This window comes from Passer domesticus, chromosome 2, assembly GCF_036417665.1.
Source record: "Passer domesticus isolate bPasDom1 chromosome 2, bPasDom1.hap1, whole genome shotgun sequence".
Lineage (NCBI taxonomy): Eukaryota > Metazoa > Chordata > Aves > Passeriformes > Passeridae > Passer > Passer domesticus.
In genome coordinates, this window is record NC_087475.1 from 33,705,549 (window position 1) to 33,724,187 (window position 18,639).

At 37.0% G+C, this 18,639-nt stretch overlaps 1 protein-coding gene across 1 annotated transcript in view; it reads right to left on the reverse strand.

Moving 5' to 3' along the window:
• OCA2 (OCA2 melanosomal transmembrane protein) overlaps positions 1-18,639 on the reverse strand; it is a 184,095-nt gene that overhangs the window by 131,649 nt on the left and 33,807 nt on the right. The window contains exons 3-6 of the mRNA XM_064408163.1: positions 6,481-6,579; positions 5,692-5,889; positions 2,162-2,219; positions 1,219-1,291 (exon numbers count right to left, since the gene is read on the reverse strand). Coding sequence (XP_064264233.1) covers positions 1,219-1,291; positions 2,162-2,219; positions 5,692-5,889; positions 6,481-6,579 — 428 coding nt within the window. The remainder of the gene's footprint in view (positions 1-1,218; positions 1,292-2,161; positions 2,220-5,691; positions 5,890-6,480; positions 6,580-18,639) is intronic.

The window sequence follows — 18,639 nt, forward strand, 5'->3', positions numbered from 1 at the left end:
CAGTGACATCAGACAGAAGACAGAATATCTAGTTTTCAAGACAGATTACACAAACTAAAAAGCTTTAGCTTTGGGTTTGTCAAGTAAGAAATGGAAATGCTATATTCTGACTGTCTGACAGCTATTTGTCTCAAAGTGTCCTGACATGATAGGTAAAATGTGAAATACAGGAACACCTGTTGGTCTAAAATCCCAGTCCCAAATGCAGTTCCCTGTAACAAAGGGAATATTTGGCTGCAGAGCTAATTTGTACAATGCAACAGCTATGGGTCTGACCCAAGTCTGGAAAGAGAGGAAATCCTTAATTTATGCTACAACAGTTGGCTAAAACTTGAAGACCTGCTTTCAATTCATCCTCACTTGGCAGATAAGGCTGTGACAGCCATGGCTCTGTTCAACACCACACCACCATAAGAGCTTTCAACAACAGTTTCAAGGAGGACCAAAAACACTGATGTGAACAGGATATTGATGGGAGTTTACAGCTGAAGTTGTCACTTGTCCTACTAAAAGTCCATTTGCTTCCCTCCAAAAAGCAATCTCAACTTTTAATCATAAATTGCCCTAAAGTACTAACATTTTCTTCCTCATTTACCCTACTAATTAGTGCATTATATAGTGTCAGTATTGGTGACAGTGAGAATGCTAATAATTAAATCTATTTAAAATGGACTGTCCATGCCCAAAGGTATGGAACTGGCCAGTTATATAGAAGAACAAAGCATCTCAAAAATGAAAACCTGCTGCACCTTTTCAATACAAGGCACCTTGCAGGAGCTTGTGAAATGTATCTATAGGTGCATCTTCTTTTAACACTAGGGAAATAAGAGTCAAGCAGATTTCAAACCAGACTGATTTAACTAGAAATGTAATGGGAAAAATAAATGTAACTAATTTGCAAAAGTTTTTGTTTGTTTACTAACTGAATGTTCAATCCTCAAAGACTTTTCACATTCAGATCTGTATTGACCCATAAATAATTTTGTTTGGGGTTGTTCTATTGTTTGTTCTTCTAAACAGTTGCTTGGCCCCAGACAGGTGCCATTCAGTACAACTTGGAGAGGGAGTGCTTGGGCCCATGTCAAGGACAAGTCCAAAAGCAGCCAGGGTTCTGAGAACACCCTGTCCTCTCAGGGAACAAGACAGAAAATACACACCCTTTCAACTACTTTATCAATGAAACATCAGATCCCTTTTTTTCCAGTGGAAGAAGGATACAGAAGCTTTCCAGAGGTGATACAGCCAACATCTGCCAGGGCATACCTTGATCTGGATAAATGCCAAATAAAATCTAGGGCAAGAATAAAAAATAAACATTCATTAGTAACACAAAAAACTGCAAATGACCTCCTAAACCTATCTCAAATATTTTAAAAAGACTCTCAAATTGCACATTCAATTGTGAGATTGTTTCAGTATTTTTAAGTATAATTCCACCACAGTTGACAAGCATCTCTGGGATACTTAACAAGGGTGAGTAATATTCCTTCAGTTAATTAACAGCCAAAGTCACACATTTTTATGTACTTTTTTGAAATTTCTCTTAGGACAATCTTCAGGACCTGTCTGGAAAGCAGCACCCATACCTGAGAAAATGCTGAGTGTCATCTATTTTCTTCCTAGAGCAGAAGCCTTGCTATCCCAAAAGGAATTTCTCACAGCCACTAAAAAAAAATGAACTCCATCTTTTTAAATTTTTTCTCAAGACTTCCAGTTTAAGATTTTGCTAAATTTGAAGATTTTGCTAGCGGAGGGCAGCACTTTGACCACCTGAAGGAGATGCCAACCTCCCATCATCTTCTGCCTTCCACACTGTGAAGTGCTGTCATTGTTGCAGCATCCTTCCAAGCACAGCTTTCCCTATGAGTATTCCTCAGGTGTCCAGATCAAAAGATCCATCCTAAATTCAACAAGCATCCTTAAGGGACCTACAAATTTGGGCTTTGCTTCTTCCTCCAAATCAACTGCTTACCCAAACACATTGTCCTGAGAGGTGACTAGTGCATCAAATAGGACTATGATTAGGCATGAAGCCCTGCACAATATTGTCAGTTTTCGCCTCAAGACATTTTTCTGTGTGCTAAGAGAAAATATCATAGCTCATTTTGAATTCATTCTAAAGAAAAGGGGGCCAGGAGAAGACTACAAATTCAATACTTACAGAGCAGACAACTACGAAGATAAAGAGGCCTGAAACTTTCAGGAATTTTAGACAGCATCTGAAACACAAGGAAACACGTATTTACTATTGGCCAGTTTAAGAACAACCTTTTCTTACAACCTGTTCTTTAAGAACAACCTTATTCTCTTAACAGCTCTGACATTTCAGAAACATCATGGAAAGCACTTATGGGTGATAGTACATCACATCAGAGTACAGACACCACAAAGCAAGGTCAGCAAGGGCTTGGGAAGCCTTGGTGACCATCAGAGCTCCTGCACCAGTTCTGCTGCCAGATGGGTGTCAGTGCACAGGAAGGAGGATTTGCCCCTTGGAAAATCTAAGGGAAGGCTGCAGAATGAGCTGGTGCTGGATCCTGGAACCACTGGGCCACTACTGCTGCTGGCCCCTGGCAGACCCTAATCCCCCTTAGCTGATTCTTGTCTCTCCAAGAGAGGCAAAGGAGCATTGCTGTCACAGGGAGGTGGCATGGCTGTGCTGAAAACACAGGTTGTTACACAGACAGATGGTGTCGTGAGAGACTTCCTCAAAACTGGACTTATAATACACACCCTGAAAAGTATTAGAAAATGCAGTTTGAAGACATGAAAAAGCTTTAAGAATCTTCAGGGTTTAACAGTATCTTTTAAAACCAAATATATTTCATGAGCATAAATCTACTAACAAAACTGATTTTTTTTTTCCATGGCAAACCTGTGCCCATTGAAGGAATGTCCTGTTCTGGAAATGAGATGCCATAAAATATTCTGAATTGTCCAAGCTTACTACTGAGTGGGTTAGGCAAGAGCAACTCCAAATTTAAATGTAGATGTTGAAAACGCATGGTCTTGAGAAAGAAATCTTAAGATTTAACATTTTAAATTACCATTTTTTAATCTTACTCAAAAGAAAACTCAACTAAAAATTTTCTGACTGCCCATCAATATGTTATACTGATGCCTTAATTTACAGAAGCCTTTATGTAGGTTTGACCTCATTACATATTTTCATTGTGAAAGCATCAATATTTTTATTCTGTTGTTTTTTTTTTGTTTTTTTTTTAGTAAATATTCAAACCTTTTTCTTCTGACAGAATGACAAATGCAGGGCTTGATTTAAACCTGATGACAAGCATGAAGGAAAACATTTCAAGTTACCAGGATAATTAGTCAAAAAACAAAGAGTGCAATAAAAAGCTGCATTGACAGATGCTACAGGACAAAATATTAAACCAGAATAGTTTGAAGAATATTAGAAACAATTTTTAATCACAGTGGAAAAAACTCCCTAAATCAATTCATTGACAAAAAGCAACAGAAATTACTGGAGACCCATTTTTCAAAAACATTGTTTTCCAAAGTTTCCCCCCTCTCTAGAATTTTCCGAACAGCAGCTAATAAAAACCAGCAGCTAATAAAAATGTGTTGCCACAAACTGGTACAAAGGGGCTAAAGTCCCCTATTCATTACAAACGGTAACAACTTTACCCAAACTTTGCACAGCATCAAAATCTAGAGAAGGAAGAGGAAGAAGAGAAGGAAGCCAAGTAGGTGCTTTCTTCTAGAAATTCCAAGTAGCCCAGATCTACTGAAAAGTAAGATGGCAGAGAGAGGAAGAAAGTAACACAGGCATGAAAAGAAAGGGATGATGACACAAGCCATTATCAGATGGCTTATCACTTCATTACTGAGAGCGTCTTTTGGTACTACATGATTTATGGAAAATATTTAGTGACAGTTTAGTCATAGATCCTCTATCCTGCTAGCCAATTCTGCCCATTTTTACATTCCAGTTTCTGGAATTTTGAGAATTTATTATGTTATGAATTAATAAATTGTAATCCAGACTGGTTTAGTTTTTATGTATTTTATATTTTTTATTTGCACTTTGGACTTACAATTTATAATAATAAAGGCATTATTGAAAAACCCTCTATTTTAAGACACAAGTGAAATAAAATGTTAATTAAACATTTGTAAATTAATAACCACTTGTTTGTAAATAACATAAACTCATCCAAAGGAGCTGGCAAGGTGTAATAAACCAAGGTTTTGGAAATGGTTTTAATAAATATAGAATTTACAAGGGTCTATTCCTCCTGTCTGTTTTCACAACATTTTTTATTAGGGAAGCAGCATTTTTAACAGCTTACATTTTAGACGTGATCAGGCTTGGACTCACCCGTGGTTTGCAATCTGTCTCTTCCTACAGTGCTAATCTGGCACAGTGATGCAAGTACAAGCCCTGTGCCAAATCCTATGCTGATATATGCCTCCAGTACAATCCTATCTGACTTCAGTTGGAAATGCATGGAGCATAAATCTATGAAGAATTTCACCCCCTCTTCTAAGCCAAATGATTTTTAATCTGATCTGCATATGGTGTTGGGCAGTTTAGCATCATTTGTTATCTCAGCAGTGCTATGCTGATTTACAACAGCCAAGGAGTTGTACAGCTTGCACTATAGCAGTGAAAATATTTCAAGGGAACTTCTGCCAGGAAAACTTGCTCCTCCCCAGATTATAAACCTATGCTGTACTGGAAACAATGGATTTCACACTCATAATTTATACCTTTGTTCCATCAAATACCAGGGAAATCCACCACAAATGTGAAGAAAAACACCTGCCAAATTTCTTTGCCTGTGCTCACATTGCACTAATTGCAGTCATTGAAAGTCTCCCGCTCCATTTATTCAGCAGCAGAGTGGGAGAGCACAAAACCATATGCACAATGAGAAGAAAACAATTGTGAAGCGATGAGCTAAAACAACATAAAAATTGGGAAAAGATGCCCTGGCATTCCACTGCAAAGGCACAGCAGATCAAAAAGGAGATGTGGACCTGCAGTGCTGAGTTCCATGAAAATCCTGCAGAGCTACCTACAGACACCAAAACAAACTAGAAAAAGCACTGAACCACTGGAAGGGACAGAGGGAATTAGTATCCAAGATTAAAGGTTTTGCTAGTTAAATCCCCAGCAAAAATATCCCAAGAAAATTTGAACTTATGCTCTTATCATATTGTAATCTTTTAATATATTGACAGGTTCAATTTCCTCCATGCCCTAAATGATGTAAAAGACGACTTTGGGGTAAAGAGTGAAATGTATTAATGTTGTCCAAGATGGAAAAATGCTCAGGTATATTTTGCTTTGTGTATATGTGAAAAGGTACTGTAATGACTACAGAAGAACTTTTACACACATTTTTATTAAAGTGAAGCAACAAAACACTGAAGAAAAGAATTATGTGGAATCAACCACAGGGCTTTTAAAAAATTATTTCAAAGAAATGTTAAAAGCAGTATAGAAGGTACTTAATTACAAATTTAGAATAGGTTCTATGACTGATTCTTCTTAGAAGAAGGGGCTATTGATCATTATGGAGAGTCCATAATCATTTTCAAACTAGATATAGTCTAAATATGGAGTCCTATTCTATTAATTTACATAAAATAATTTTCTAGGTATCTATGCATAAAAGCAAAGGCATGCAGAAATTGTTTTAAAAATAATGTTTGAATTCAGACCTCATCTTTGATAAATTGAACTTGACATGAAGATTGTCCAAGATTTCGTATTTCTCAGAAGAAGCGGATCTGGGAAAACTTGTCATTTCACTTTCCAGGTGAAACCTTTGCTCAAATTCTGCAGAGCTGTTGTCCCATGAATCATCATCTGTGGTAAAATCTGGATTATGAAGAGCCATACACTGCAACCTGTCACACCTTTTCAGTAAACATAATAAAACAAAACAGTGTTTTATTTCAGCAGGTAGTAGATGCAACTGACCTTACAGAACCTTACATTCACTCTGAGAGATTTTTATGAAAAATTTCATAGAAAGAGATTTATTCAGTATAGACCAAGCTCCCCTTGGTGACACAGCTGGATAGACTGGGGAGCAAGAGCAAAGACCCCATGATATTTATGTGCACCTGAGAGTACCAGTTCTCTGATACACCAGGCAGATGTATTTCAGGATTTGGTATGTAAATTCCATCATCAGGACGCTCCCTTTAGTTCTGCTCTTTCAGTGCACTTTATGTAACAGCACATGGAGGAAATAAGAGCACAGAACCTGCAGCTGTCTGTGCTTAGTGCTCTCTAATCACCCTGACCTCACATTGTACATCCTTCCCTTTTTTCAGCCCCTTCTCTGCTACCAAGATCTTCCAGAATAATTCCCTGCTTACAGCCCCTGCTATTCACTTTATTTCCCAGCAGGTTTGGTGTTAGGATATAAGAAAGAACCACATTCAGTTAAGTAGAAGAGAACTTAGGAAAAGAATATTTTGAGAAAAATGAAAGTAACTTACCCATTTTCCTCTGAGGAAACCTTCAGTAGTGGTGTCTTCTCTGTAAAAACAGTGTTTTTTGACCTTGAGCTGAATAATTTTGAAAAATTGAAGTGATATCTTTGGAGGGAGAAAAAAAAAAAACAACAGAATAGTAAGTCTGAAGTAAAATGATTCACTACAGATTTACAGATATTTTTCTACAAGTCCATCTAATTAGTTAAATATTCTTTAAGAATGGTGTTGACCTAAATTAGGGTTTTCATTCAGTTAAGTTTGAACTAGTCATGGTAGTTACTTCCTTATACTCACAGAGGACTCATTCATATAAGTTTACACTAGCATACTTCACAAAATATGAGATAATAGAAGAACTTATTTCCCATAAATGTTATTTGAGACATGGATCACCATCTACAAATCTCTAAATCAAAACTCTACAGCAGCCTTGGTACTCTTGGTATTAGGGAAGAAAATCTGAACACACATACTTCATTTCTACAGCACAATCCCTTCCAAACGGTTTCTGTCAAGTCTTGGTCCTGGTGTTGCAGATAATTAAACAGTGTAATCTACTTCTTGCCATATTGCAGCTTAGCATTGTGAAGGAGCCTTTTGCTGAAGTATAAATGCCCAAAATTAAGAAGCAGCTGAAGACAATCAATCACAATCACAGAGGTCTGGCTTTGGGGCAGACTTCTGGTAGAGACTAAATCATTAAGCCATTCTAGAACATCTTCCCATAACCAGGCTCTTTCAGAGACATTTCCTGTCAATGTCAACATTATTCAGGTGCACTCAGATTTATTCTATTCAAAACTGTAGCCTTCTCTGAGACCAGAAAGTCTCGAAGAAATATGCTAGACATACAGTCAAAATGAAGATCTCAATACATCCAGAGGAAATCCACTTAGAGGAAACCCAAAATTTCTTCCACTATTGCTGGACTGTGAGGGGAAAGAAATTTTAAAATCATAATCATATTATTAAAATCAATATGATTTTAATAATACACAACAGTGTATTGTTAAAATGAATGCAATACACAACAGGGACTAGTTATTCAGTCTTCTAAATATAAGGACAGTTCAAAAAGAAGGATTTGTGTATTTGACTTTACAACATGCTGGAAGACAGAGAAGTTTATTGCAATTTGTAGAGCTGTGTCTCAACTTTGACTTTGTAAAATTAAAACCTCCAGGTACTGCTTTGGCCTGTTTGTTCAGTAGTGTTTTCAGTCAGAAGATGTGCTAGGTGCAGAGCAATTGGATATGGTTATTTAAGCCTTGAATGGCTGCAACATTCATTCAAACTCTGATGTAAGTCATATTTTCAATCTCAGCTGAAGAAGTGAAAGATTTAGAGTGATTCAATTACTCGGTACCTCATGTCAAATGTTGGGTAGATTACAACTCAGGTACCACACTGCACTGACAATTCATCCTTGAAGAGATGATTGCATAATCTGTAGCTATCAAAGTGCTTCCTTTTTTTAAACAGGAGAATATAATTCACACAGAAGGAAGTCTAGAGTGGAGAAACTGTTATTTTGAAGCAAGTACTCTTCTAATCTCATCATGGTTTTTAATGTAAAAGACTACCTAGAGCTTTTACAAAATGGAACCCATAGGGATAGCAAGAACACTATCAGGACTTTAAACGTGTGATCACCAAGCATTGCTAATATACTTCTGGCTAATCCCAACATCCCACTATACTCAAAGTCTGCATCCAAATGGGGCAATTTTTATAACTATTCTGATGGTGGATGTTGAATGTGTGAGTTCAGAAATTTGACTCGTGAAAAGACCACTTACTGTTTCTACTTTTAAACACAGCAATGTCACTTGTTTCACAGGAAAAAAGGCTTCAAATGGTACATAATACATGCTGCTCTGATCTCATCTCACCAATTCTAATTCTTGGGTGTTGACACCAACATTGCTTTATGGTACGCAGGCATAGGTAAATCCACTGACAATCCACACCTCAGCAGCTCTTCACCACTACTGTGGATAACCAGATTGCAAAAAGTGTTGAAGGGCAAAGCAGCCACAGGAATGGCAACAAGAAAAGGAGAATAAAGATCAAGTGGAAGGTGGCTTAAGTGGCAGAACTTGAGCTGAAGAATCCAGAATGCTAATTAAAGACATCACCTTCACTTAAATATCACCTTCACTTTCTTCTTACACTTTGTTATGACCACTTACTGGTAGAGGTCCTGTCACTTTTAAATGGATCTATGGAACTGAACAGATGGCCAAGAATGACAAAGACAGTAAAAAAGGGAAAGGTCTTCAGATAAAGTAAAAACAATTAGTACCTGACAACAATTTGCAGAGAATAAAAACATATGGACAAGAATAAGCAGCAGGAAACAGCCAGGCTTGACAATACAAAAATAATTAGAGAAAAAGCAGAAGAGCCTCCTCTCTCTCATGATGTGATTACTCTAATTAGAGAATGAGAGTAATATAAACAATAAAGCTAATTAGGGCATAAAGGAATCTTGAAGGCTGAATGCTCTAGAAAGAAAAGTGGTGAAAATATCATTTAAAAAAATTGCATGGATTATGAAAATGAAAGTCATCCTTGAATAGGGAGCCTAGCTCAATCCCCTCTGTGCCCCTCATACCTCTGCAGAGATGCTGGAGGTGCAATTTGATCATCCACTTAATCCAAACATAAAAGATCATCTGCAATCAAAACCTAGGAAGGCCCAAAGACCCCCTGCTGATAGAGGAAGAAGTCTGCAGTGCTCAAAAACCATCTTAACATAATTCTTAGTGCTCCTCAACCCTGCAAGTAGCTGGTAATTGGGACGCTGTGTAAATAGGAAACAAATCAAAATGTAACGCATTTCAAAACCTGGGGCCAAATTGCACTTCGAATATTTCTTCCTGAACACATAGCTAGAAACTTTGGTTATATCCGTACGCTCGAATGGAGAGCAATCCACCTCTACTGAGCAATTCAGCAACATTACCAAGAGGCTAATATCCAGGTCAGCTCATTAACCAATTGTGGGTAGGCGTGTTCACAGGATGAAAAGGCCACTCTAGATTTGAAGGCAAGGATCTGGTAAACTGGACACCACTTGTGTTCATGGTTCTTCTTTCACAGTTCAGACTCAAAAATCAGCATTTTCCACATCAAATATGAGAACCATAGAACAGTTTGAATTGGTCAAACTGGCCCTCTGGAGAGGCACAGTGAGAGCAGGAGACGAAAGGAAGAGATGTGGGAGACTCCTGTTGCTCCCACAGATGGGTTGATGACTTCTCAGACATTAGTCAGAGTTGATGGCTGACGACGTCTGCTTCCCATTACCTGCAGGTCATACCTTCCTGCTGTCAAGCCCTAGACCTGCATTCTGACCACATTTTCAGGCATTTCCTAATGGTGTTTACGCCTGAAATTTTAAACAAAAGGAAGACTTTGTGGTGGGCCCTGATGTTTAGCCATAAGCAATGTTTCAATCCCAAATGCACCACAGCAAAGGACACCAAAAGAAATAAACATCCTACAAGAGCCTGACAATGTAAAAGATCATGCTCATCCTACTTAGGCTGCAAACACTTAAAATAATCACTAGATCTGACTGGAATCTATTACTTAGCCCTGTATTGAAAAGATTAATCATGGTACACAATGTATTGCTTTCATTCCTTGTAATAAAAAAAGATACATTTTTACTATCAGTTAATATAATCCTTCATCTCCCATATGTTATGCCATGCACACAAATATTAGTTGGGGAGCTATTTCTATGAAAACAGAAAGCAATAATTCTCACTTTCATAGGGAAGGTTTGGTCAGAATTGAAGAAGACGTAAATATGTAAGCATATATATTATGTAAGAACATCCAAATTCTTACCATAACTTATTAAAAACTTCACTATATAAAAAATTAAAAGTGGAATCTCTTCAGGGGACAAAAGTGCTAGGGTGCTTCCCTGAATAGTAATCTAATTCTAAACTAGTAACCAAAACTGTTATAAGCATGAGGTTGCCTCTTTAAAAGCTCAAGAATTATACTTAAGCCAGGAGTTTATAACAAATACAACAACTAAGTAAAGTTTCCTAGGAAAGAAATCCAGAGTAAAAATATGAGAGATAATTAATCATGAAGGAGACTAGTCACAACAGCATGAATTTAATTTATCATTACTACATTGTTTTAGAATAAAGTCTAATTTCAGAAGCTTCATCTTCCCTAAATAGAAAACATTTATACAAATCATATGTACTGAACTAATTACTCTTACCATAACAGTAAAAAAAAAAATCAAAACAAAAACCACAAAGAAAGAAATTGCCAGACCTGCTTTTGATTGCACTTAAAACACATTCTTCCACCAAGCTGGTATTTGTGAGTTTCTGATAAAGTCCACTTTTTGGGGAAGAGTTATGTGGTACAAACTGTGCTGATGAACATCAGAGCATTCAGCTCTTAAACCTTTACCTTTCCTGTGCACTAAGCAGCTGTATGCCTACATCTGACAACTTTGTCATATACATGTGCCCACACAAAGACACATCCTCTGTGATGATTTCTCCTTGGCAGTAGCACACCATGGGGAAATTGTTATAACTACTCATCACAAATCAAGTGTGGCACCATCACAGATCAACACTCAGAGTCAAGAGAAGGATCTAAGACTCCAGAGCTCATGTCTCAAAACAGTTTCCAGATATTTCCTGATGACTTCTTTATGTAGCTTCAACAAATCATCAAATAACCTCCAGATCCTTTAAATCCATGCCCCACTAAGATGTCACAAAAAATGAGCATTGAAAGCATTATTTAATACAGAATCATTTTCTTTTTTACTTTTCTAATTTTCTATAAGGCAGGACTGTACAGGATCCTGCAGAGGGATCCCCAGAGAGGGATCCTGAAGGGCTGGTACTACCTGATAGCATTAATCTCTGAGAGGTACAGCCAGCTGGCAGGTCTCATTTTGAAAGACATTGAGGTACTGGAGTGTGTCCAAACAGTAAATAAGGTGGTGAAGGGTCTGGAGCAGCTGAGACAACTGGGGTTGTTTAGTCCGGAGAAAAGGAGAAGGAAAGGTCAGGGAAGACCTTATCTCTCCCTGCCTGAAGGGAGGTTGTAGTGAGGTGGGCATTGGTCTCTTCTCCCAGAAAACAAGTGACGGAACATGAGGGAATGGCCTCAAGTTGTTTCAGGGACAGTTCAGATTGGCTGTTTGGAAATATTTTTTTCACAGAAAGGGTTGTCAAGCATTGGAACTGACTGCTCAGAGAAGTGCTGAGTTACCAGCAGGTAACTCAGGTATTTAAAAGATGCGGCACTTAGGGGGCAGGATTTAGTGGTATACTTGGTAGTGCTGGGAAAGGTGTTGGACTTGATAATCTTAAAGGTCTTTTCACCCTAAATTACTCTATTATTCCAAATTGAGAAACACATGCCGTGCCAAGACCCCGGGCAATTAAAGAACATGCTTAAGAAATGTGTAGGGAAATGTGTGATGACCTTATCCTAGATGGAAATAGTTCATTAGATAGGGCACACACAATGTGCTTGCTTCATTCATTTCCGCTGCATTTGGAAAGTGAACGTGTTGTGTAAAGGCAATTTGAAGTTCAAAAATAGAGTAATTCATGTGATTCCTGTTTTAAAATCAAATCAGGCTTTGTAGGGTTATTGTGCTTCTCTGAAAAAAAAAAAGGGGTATCTCCACAATTTTGCAATTTGTTTACCTTAAGAGTCTTTGCTTGCCTCTGTGAGGGAAGGTCTCCATCAACAGGACATTGGAGAACAGTAAACAGAGCAGGACCTCACTCCAGTGGGTGAAGATAAAAGAAAGAATTTAACTTTTAAGCTGCCACAAAACATTTCTGACTCTACCTTGGAGGGACTGTTCTCCACGTATTTTCTGCTCCCATGTCAGGGTATCATGAGGTCCATCTACCCTGTGGGAGGGAGCCAGGAGCAGGGACTGGCCATGGGTCTGGCAGGGCCACCATCTTCCCAACCAGAGCCTGTCCCATAGCACCCAACAAGGGAGCAGGGACAAAGTGGTGATGGCGACACAAGTCAACCCTGATTTCATGAGAATCCAGCAGGACCACAGTGATGCAGCAGGTCCAAAAACCCACTATTTGAAGAAGTGAGAAGTTGCACTCAAGAGTGTATCTGCTGTTTCCCCCTCTAAATTTTCTGCTCCAGCAAAGGAAATTGGAAAGCTACAGGAGACCACATGGAAAACTGCAGACAGTCTAAAGGAGAAAATAAATTTCAGGAGCAGAGGATGCCAAAAGAGTTTAGCTGTTAGTGACTGCCAGCAAGCTGCAATTTTGAAAGAGGCATCAGGAGCCAATATGGGTAGTGGTCCAAATTTCAAACCCTTAGTTTCCCTATGGATTACACTGATAACCTGCTAAGAGGTAATATCTGCAAATGCTGCAGGGTATACTGAAAAATGAGTCCGCAATAGGGAAGCAATTTATCAAGAACACTTAAAGTATGACTGCATTTGTAACACTTTAGTATATTCTGCAGGTTTGGCTTTTAAATGCCAGCATTTTCTCTTGACATTCACAATGGGCTTTCAGCTTAACCAGCTCTGCTGCTAACTGAATTTATGACAAATAAAGGGGGATCACACCTTTTTTCTAGTCCATAAGGGAATTTGAAAAATCTCAAACATTGAAAAAGTGGTCACAACTTAATTCTTTAACTTTATATCTGACCAGACTCTCTTAAAGATGCAATATGGAGTGCTTGGATGATGGAAATATGAGTAGGTCTGATACAACTAGATGATGCAGCCATGTCTAGAGAAGGTTGTTATTTGTCAAGCATTGAAGTGATAGAATGTTGCCATCTCAAAGGTTTGGGGGAACACATGATAAAACATGACGATTCACTTAGAAAGAAGCTGAATTCCAGAATTATGCAGGAAAAGGAAGCACCATTAAAACAAGATTACTGGCCACTTCCAAGATGAAGGAACACATTTATGCACAACAGTGAGGGAGGATTATTTTGATAAAATTTTCCTTAATCCAAGTGATGTACTGACAAGCTGTGCATTCATTGATTCTTCTGGTTTTTCATATATGCTTATGCGACTCACCCCAGTTTTGGAGACTTAAAAGAGTAGTTAGCTATACTTAGAGATCAAGAAATGAAAAATCTATTTTTTTCCTTTTTTAAGCATTTATTGGAAAATTTTTGTTCTATATATTTCATTCCAAGAATTTGGATAGAGGATTATTCATAACTGTAACTTTTAGATAAAAAAAGACTCTGTCACTTAAAAAAAGTGTCTCCATTCCTTAGAGTTAAAAATAAAAAAAAAATTAAAAAAGCCAGACATCTACCAAAAAAAAAGCATTCACTAACAACATGAGAAAATGTGGCTGATTTCTGTGCCTGGAGAGGTGTTACAGAGGCAGGCCACTGCATGGCTTCAAAAAAATCAAGCTGTCATCAAATAAAGCTTTATTTCAAAACCCCCGCATGACTGATCCAAAGTACTGTAAGCTTGCAGGGACTAGTGTTTTGTCCTTTAGTCACAATAAAATGGAACACAGCAAGTTCAAGCATACTTATATCTGTTAAGCAGTCCAGTATTACAAAATAGCTAGGACAATTTATGCAGCCTTTATGTAGATTATGACCTTGGTTGACTGGACCCAGAAAAAATGCTAAAATTTGCTTCAAATCTAGAGCATGAGACCAAGCAGACAAAGAAGAAACAGCAGTAAAATTTGCAGATAAATGCTTTCTATTGGGAGATATAGCTATCATGTTTTGAAACAACACTACTAAGTTGATAAAATAATGGCATTTTTTTCACTTGGAAGTCCTTCCATTATATTTACTTTTTAAATTATTTTAATTTGAATGGAGGACTAAGAATTTATTTTCAGGTTCTGACTGAGCATAAGCACTGAGGTTATTAATATAAGCTTTGCCATCTGAAAGTCTGGTTTAGGATCATTACAGTCAATGGCAAGAGAGACATCTCTCCATCCACATTTTCATCTTCCACATCTCCAGTGTTGTCTATACCAGGAACCTGGCGAATTAACTCTGATGTAACAAAAAGACTTTTTCATTGAATAATATACAAGCCTTATACAAGTAATGTCTATATTGCAATGTAATAAAAAGTACTTTTATATGTACATTTTATTTGCACTCAGATCAAATCTCTTTTTTATACAGAAGAGTTTTCATCAAAAAAGTTATTCAGAATTGATTAAGTATACAAAAAACTATCAACAAGTCCTTCCAAACACAACTTCCTTATAACTTCCTACATAACTGGTCATTTGCATTTCACCTTGAGTTATATCAAAGCCAAAAACTTTTAAAACATTGAAAATCCCAGAGGAACAAATTAAAAATCCCAAACAGAATAAAAAGGCAGTTCATAATAATAAAATATTTTCTCTTATATTTGGGTGATATTCAGTGAAATCATTCAAGAGTAAATTAGCTAACAAAGATGGTGCTTTTCCCTGCAATAGCCCTTCACTTAGATCACTGTTACATACACCCTTACAAACCTCAGGAAATTAATTCCATAGCCTTGGGTTCTGGTTTGCTATCAGACATCTTTTTTGCCTTAAAAGGCCTTAGAGATCTAGATCCTCAAGGATACAATGTCAGAGAAGGAGCTTCTAATATATATTAACAAGCAGCTTTGCAACACATATTTTTGATTTGTTGCTGACCAAGGGGAGACAAATTTAAAACATGAGATTGGAGTCCATAAAAACATTCAACTGAAATTCTCAAAGTAAAAAGAAGAGGGTTAAGAAAAATGACCACCAAACAAATGAACCCAAACACCAAGGATTATAAATAACGCATTCCAAAGAAACTCTGAGAATTTAATTTTCTCATACAGGGTATCATGCAAATTATATTTGGCAAGTCCCCCTTAAAGTGGGCCAACTGACCACAAAAAAAAAAAAAAAAAAAAAAAAGTTATTTCAGCTTCCCTTCCTCCTGATTTAAACTCTAATCCTTCTCCAGGTAAGAACATGGTGCTGTGCACTGAAAAGCCAAAAACCAGAATCACATCTCTCAAGATTCAGAAGGAAATTCCTCTTCCTACATGGCAGATGGCTTTGTTCCAGCAATATAGTTTAACTGTACATCATATTTCTTAATACACTTTTTCCCTCCCTGGCAAAGAGATGCCAGACTCTTTCCTCTCAGACACCACATTCCCTTCAACCCTATACAGAATGGAATAACTTTGGTTACTCCATAGTCTCACACAGGTGACTTCCTTCCATGTTCCTCAAATAGCATATTCTTCATGAGATATGTCATAATATTTATTATGTATGTTTTAAAAATTTGCACCATTCCAAAGCTAAATAAATCCTGAATACTGATCATCAAAAAAAAAAAAAAAAAAACCAAAAAAAAAAAGATAGATAGAACAATAACTCTTCACATAGACCTGAAAATCTCTGGCCACACAGAAATTAGGTTATGTAAATAAAACTTCATTCTGTGCTCCCAAAGAAAAATAAAATAGAAAAGGGAAAGTGTCAGTGTGCCAGACTTAAAAAGAAAATTCTTCATCAAAGGATTATCTGCAGAAAAGGGGAAAGCCCATGCTGACATGGCTGCCCTATGTTAGCAGCTTCTGTACCAGCAGCAAAACACAGCTAATACAGACAGTTAAAGACAGAAGAAATTTCAAAGGTGTTTTGATTCCTCAATCAGATACAATGCCTGAATAATCTATTACTTTTTCAATCAAAACCACTTGTTAGCATTCTTAAAAGAATAAACTGAAACCACCTTTTAAACATTAAATAAGAAGTTCTTGTCATTTGCCATGTGTTGAACCAGACAGTTACACAGCTATTTGATTATCAACTCAAATGGATCAAACAGGTTTCGTTTTCTTGGACCAAGAGTGCCTCCCAATAAGAAAAGCTTGAAACAAAAGACAAGGTGCTGACAAACACTATTCTTCAATATATTTTTTCAATAAAACAACTCCAGAAATTGTTGTCAACAATTGCTGCATCAACAACTCTCTTTTTAATACCATGTGCACAGGCACTTTGCAAAAAGAAAATATCCATAGAGTGGGACATAGCAGGAAAATTGAAAGATATTCTGACAAAATGGAAATGCAAAGGAGCCAAGTAAGTGGATACTCTTGGCAGCAGAGCAAAAAATAAAATAACAAAACAAAACAATAAACAGAAAAAAAAAAAAAAAAAAAGAAAAAAAAAAAAAGAAAGACATTAAAGTGCCAATTAATCAGACACCATCATTAAAAGTTAATGTGGAAGTAGGCCTTCTACACCTCAAGAAACAACACAGAAGTATGGTTGTTCCTCTATACAAAAATAACAGTTTAAAGAGCAAATAATGTACGTTCATTCGAGTCACGGCATTTAGAAGTAGGTTATAATTTAAAAGAAATGTTTTAAAAACAGACAAATACAAAATGTTTATGAGAAGTAGAGGTACATAGTGGGTTGTCACAGAGAAAAAAAAATCAGTTTGTACTATTTTAAGATTATGGAATATAAAAATTAATTAAAATAGTGGAAGAACTGAAGCTACAGGAATTATTTCCTCCAGCAGCATTAGGAAAAAGCGTGGGCTGAAGAGAAAAAAAATAACATGACACATGGCAGAACTAAAAGAACAGATTTTAACCTAAGAGGAACTTAAGAAAAAAGCACGTGAACAAATTTTAAAAAGGGCATTGTTTAGAGAGGATGGACTCCATCAACATTTTTTATTTGTCACAAGGTGTGGCTGCAGCCTCAGCTCTGAAGTATTATTCCACTTTGTCTATTAGTTTATTTTGGTCAATAAACAAATGCTGTAACCACAATAGGAGAATGTGTGTTCCTACTTACAACTTTATTATTAATGAAGACCCTCATTCCTGAAGAGATACAGATGCAGCACAGGGGGGATCCAGATGATTAATTTTGCATCCAAGTAAATAAATTACATTACATATAGGGAATCCAGTGTCAATACCTAATTCAGATGATCTCAAAGTATTACATGCATGACCTGAATCTTCTCAGGTTCATATAGAGTTTAAGAAGTATGAAGACCCAGAATTCTCTGCTCTCCAACCTATCTACTTGAACCTAAAACATTTTCAGAGTGGCATATCAAGAAAATTAAATGATCAGTCCTACTCCAAATTGTAAATAGATTGGTACATTTGTTAACTGCTTTTGATGTAGAGTTCTTGTGTGTTCTGCCTCGCAAACATCAGATTTCCAGCTGAAGGAAAGCATGACAGGTCTAACAACAACAATGTTGCTCTATCAACTTTTGTCAACAGAAAAATAGATCTAAAACTGTGATTAGTACAATGTCCATATATACAAGTCCTTATGACAATCTATCATTCTCTTCTGCCAAGGACAGTCTGTCTTCTGCCAAAATAGGCACCTTGGAATACTTCTGGCTATGCAATCCTCTTCAATACTTCCACTCAACTAGGAACAGGTTTGTAAGGAGTGCTTGTTGTCATTGTATTCCAGGTTAAAAACAATAGTTTTCCAAACACTGATGTTCAAAGTTTTTACTCGGAAACATCGCTACTTCTTACAGTTCTGATTTGGCTAAGTTTTGGCCACATACTACAATATGCCAAGTAGATGTGACTCAAAAATAATGTCTAAAATGCATTCATTCCATTGCACCACTTTGTAGAGCTTTTTTTTCCCCATTGGCCTGTACTAGAAAGCACTGGGAGGCCCAACATAAAGAGCACAGAGCAAACTGGAAAAGAAGACATGGATGCAACAAACCCCCTATGTTGTTATATACATATGTATGTATATAATATAACAACATAGCCCTTCTCTTTTAGCTTATATGACTAAAGACACATCAGAGAAATTAGAAGGGTATTCCTTGTTACCCTCATTCTGGGTTTATTCTTTCCTTTGGCAGACCAATTCATTACATTCAGGTTCATCCTTTTCATTGTATGAGGTTTACATGCTGAAGCAGCTGTCAATAGACTCCTAAAGAGGATTGCAGGTCACATCATTGACATGGTTGAGGAGGCAGTATTGCTCCTATCACATCTAGGAAGATTAGAAACAAAAGAGTGTTTGAAACTGCTTTTACTTTTTTATTTTCTTGGCAGCTGAGAGAATGAATTGCATAAGACCACAAGAGTGG